This window comes from Myotis davidii, unplaced genomic scaffold (genome assembly GCF_000327345.1).
Source record: "Myotis davidii unplaced genomic scaffold, ASM32734v1 scaffold401, whole genome shotgun sequence".
In the NCBI taxonomy this organism is placed as follows: Eukaryota; Metazoa; Chordata; class Mammalia; order Chiroptera; family Vespertilionidae; genus Myotis; species Myotis davidii.
Window position 1 is genome coordinate 2,026,361 of NW_006291020.1, and position 3,942 is coordinate 2,030,302.

At 57.4% G+C, this 3,942-nt stretch overlaps 1 protein-coding gene across 1 annotated transcript in view; it reads right to left on the reverse strand.

Moving 5' to 3' along the window:
- The window catches only part of SFT2D2 (SFT2 domain containing 2), a gene marked incomplete at its 5' end in the record, with an annotated part of 9,145 nt that extends 5,444 nt beyond the window's left edge, over positions 1–3,701 (reverse strand). The window contains 3 exons of the mRNA XM_006764212.2: positions 301–382; positions 3,265–3,350; positions 3,561–3,701. Coding sequence (XP_006764275.1) covers positions 301–382; positions 3,265–3,350; positions 3,561–3,701 — 309 coding nt within the window. The remainder of the gene's footprint in view (positions 1–300; positions 383–3,264; positions 3,351–3,560) is intronic.
- Between the last annotated feature and the right edge of the window lie 241 nt (positions 3,702–3,942).

Here is a 3,942-nt window from a genome sequence, read left to right on the forward strand (position 1 = left end):
GAGAATGAACCTGGTCTCCGAGTGATTCCCCCGTATGGCCCAGTAGAGCTTCACCCACTACCAGAGCTCACTCACTACCCATCACTCTGGCTAATTTGACAAGCAGCGCCCTCTGGAGGTGCTTTACAGAACTGGCAGCACCTTAACCCACAGAAACACAAAGTGGGGGTGATAATTAGGTGCCGCGTGCTCCCTTCTGCCACAGGGTCACCGGCACGGGGAACTGAGTCAAGAGGAAAGGAAAAGGGTTTAAGAAAAAGATGCCCCAGAGCAGAAAGCCCAGCTGCAAGGCGGACTCACCAGCACCATGATGGTTGCGATCAAACGCGTGGGCTCCACCATTCTCTTCAGCTGTTTCATGGGCCCCATGAGGAAGACAGTGCTGCGGACACACACAAAAGCCATCAGCCCAGAACAGTCCACACCGGGCACCGCTGCCTCCCCTCCGCCCCCGGGGCGACCGCAACCATGGCAACGACGGCCGTGATGCCTAACGTTTGAAAGCTCTTCCTGTGTGCCCAGCACTGCGCCCAAGGGCCTTGTGTGCACTGTCCTCATTTAATGCATCAACACGAACGGGCTGATCACAGGGACACGTACCAGACATTTCTACCAGATGAAGAAACTGCAGCCCAGGATGGCTGGGCCCATCCACGCCCCCAGCTAGTAAACGGCGGAGAGGCTGTAGGTGCAGGCAGGGCTGGCTCTGGGGCCACATTGCTCTCCGTGGGGGACAGGACCCTCTCTGAGAGGTGCCACCTTGCCGCCGTTACAGTCCACCCATGGGAATGAACCGACCAACCAGGAACACTCAAGTAATTTGAACATGTGTACGCCATAAGCGTCCACAGATGCAAGCGGTGGACCTTTTATAATTAAATTCAAAATATTGTGGCAGTTCAGCGGTTAAGAAGGAAAAGCCGCATCTTACAGGCTTAGGTTATCTGTGTTAACAAGGAGAGCGGGTCATTTTCCTTCCTACTCTCCAGAGAATGCTGCTGCTGATGGGAACACCTCGGAATCGCTGAATGTTCGCTAGACGCCAGCTACCACACACGTGACCTCGTTTCCTTCCCTAACAGCTCTGGGAGTCGGGTGTTAGTACAGTTTTGCAGAGATGAGAAAATGAGGCTCAGAAAGGTTAACTGACTTACCCAAGGCCACACAGCTGGGAGCCCAGGGAGCTGTCGTTCAAACCCACATCTTCTAGGTTCCAAAGTGCCGAAAGGCACCCCGTGTGCGAATGGAGCCTGCCTGGTGGCAGGCGAGGGAGAGCGGGCCTCATGCCTACCACACCAGGGCCAGAGCCAGCCTCATTTCCTGACTCCACAGCAGTGCCCATGTGGCATCGCCTGAGGGGTGGCCTGTTATAGCCAGGCTTTAACACGCCGTCAGCAGATAGCATTCACCACTGAGTGTTCAGTAAAAACAGACATTTCAAGCATAAGTCCACCTCTCTTTGAAATGCCATTTAGTTTCCGTGGAATTCAAGGCTGTGCTCGTGGGTCGATTATTTAGCCAACACTGAACAAGAAGCAATAGCCAAGGCTGGCCTTCAAAGTTAAATGCAGCAAATACACAAACACCTAAGACTAGAGGCAAAGCCACAAGCTCCTAGACACAGCCTGGAAATAACAACTCGCTCCCCGGAGGGTCTCCCTACACAATGCTGGAGGGCTGGTCCCTCTGGGATTTTCTAACAGTTCTCCTGGACAAAACAACAGGCCTGTAGCTTTTGCTCAGTAGACTCTGCATTATAACCTATGCTGTCTGCCCAAAGCACAACTCCCCAGAAGTGAGCATGCGAGGGCTTTAGAGGCACAAGGAGACACATGCGCGGCAGCATTCAATAAACAAAGCTTTAAGGAGGTGGCCAGAGGCAGGCACAATTATTTGTCAGTGTTCCAGCTGGAAACAGCCGGTTTAGGGATGATTAGGGACAAGCAGCCAGGAGGCTTACGTGCCGAGGCAGTTAACAAAGCGCCATGTGCGCCATCATGTAAATACACGCGGGCATGCAGAGCCCGGTGAAAGGGGGGTGCTGATCTAGAGGGGAGGAGGCATCTCTTAGAAGAGGTGACGTTGGAGCCAGGTCTAGCGAGTATCCACCCAATTGCCGGGGGAGGGGGGGGGACATGGAGAGGAGCTGCATGGGGGCGGCGTCCCATGCAGAGGCGGCGGCCTGAGCAGAGGCTCGGAGATGTTCGGGAAAGGCCGAGGGTCAGCCTGGCTGGGTGCAGGGGGCGAGGGGAGGGGTAGAGGCAGCCCTCGAGGGCCTGGCCCACATGCAGCTGATGGGCTTGGACTCCACCTGCAGAAAGGGACCCGGAACCACCGGGAAGCTCAGTGGGCAGTGAGTGGCCGGTAGGGGGCGATGGAGGAGGCAGAGGACAGGACAACGGACTCCTGCAGCGTCAGGTGAGCCAAGGGCAGAGTGAGAGCAGCTGGTGCGCCACCTGCTCCAGTAAGCCCTCCCTGGTCCCTGGTCGGGTCAGGCCAGGTCAGCGACCTCCCTGAGCGTCTCTCTCCACAGCATATTCTGTATCAGTTTCTGTGTCTGCCTGGCCAGCCAGTGAGCTCCATCGTGGCAGGAACCGAGCCACACTGGTCTGTGAATGCTCACAGCCCAGCAGGGTAGGATCAAGGCTCCTCGTATGAGGGACAATGGCCACAGGGACAAAGGGACGGAGCCTCAATGATGGGGAAGGGGTGGGCCCCCGGGATTCTGGGGAAGGCGAGGAAAGGGGACAGAGTCGGGCCGCGCTCCCCCTGGCGGGAGGCAGGACTGGGGTTGTCAGCCCGTGGGTGTGGTTGAGATGTCAGAGTGAGCAAACTTGACCTGGACAGTCTGTGCAGCCACAGCACATGGCACGGGCTGAGGCCCTGCCCGCACGAGCAGGTCTGACAGGGTCTGGCTCTGAGTAACAAGTTTCACGTGTAGTGAAATCACGGCCTCGGCGCTGGCGGCAGGAAGACAAGGACAGCACAGAGGGCTGTGTCGTAACCTCACAGACACCACGCAGGGCTCTGCGCCACGTCCCCTCGCGTGTGAAGTCCCAGGATCACATGCTCCTGTCTCCCCCAGGGTATTTCCAAGGTAAACTTTGAAATATAATCGTATCCGGAAGGGACAGGACATGGAGGATGTGCTGTGACCGCCTCTTTCCTTCCCCACCCTCACAACCACGGAGGCACCTCCTCAGCGCCCGCGCAGGCACAGCCCTCTCCCATCTAGTGACTGGCGGAGGGAGATTAAAAACTTACCTCCCGATCGAAGCGATGTTACCAAAGGTATAAAACACGGCGAAGAGGTACAGCCCCTTCCTCGGCACCCAGAGCAGAAACGTGCCCTGCAAGACCAAGCAGAGGTGCCTGCATCTGTGCCACAGCCACAACCAGGGCCCCCAAGAAACCTGCCCCCCCAGTCCCCTCCCGCCCCACCCTCCTTCGCTCCTCTTACCCATGCATTTCTGTGAAAAGAACAGAGAAAAGGAGGTGGGTGACCCAGAAAGACCAAGCTTAGGAGGGCAGGGGCAAAGGCAATGGGGGGGGGGGTTCACCAGCAGAGAGCAGAGAATTCCTGCAACAAAACACGCAATGAAGCCTTTGATTCTGGTATTCCAGCTCAGTGAGGATGTGTCAGCCACCTGCAGTTTGAAAAACAGGTCACATACAGCACCCGAGACAAAGGACGCCCGCAGTTAGGTTAGTGTGTGACTCTGCATGGAGGGCGGCGGGAGCACAGAATCCCACACGCTCGTAGCTGCAGAGCCCGAGTCGTGGGACCAGCTCCTTCTCCATCCACGAGCCTCCTGTCCTGCAGCGGTGAGAGGCCAGACACCTCCCGAAGTGGGGGCTCTGTCTCCAGCCCCACCCACTTCCAACAGCAAGCAGGACGGCAGGCCCGCAGGGAGCCGAGCCTCCCGGCAGCCCGGGCAGGCC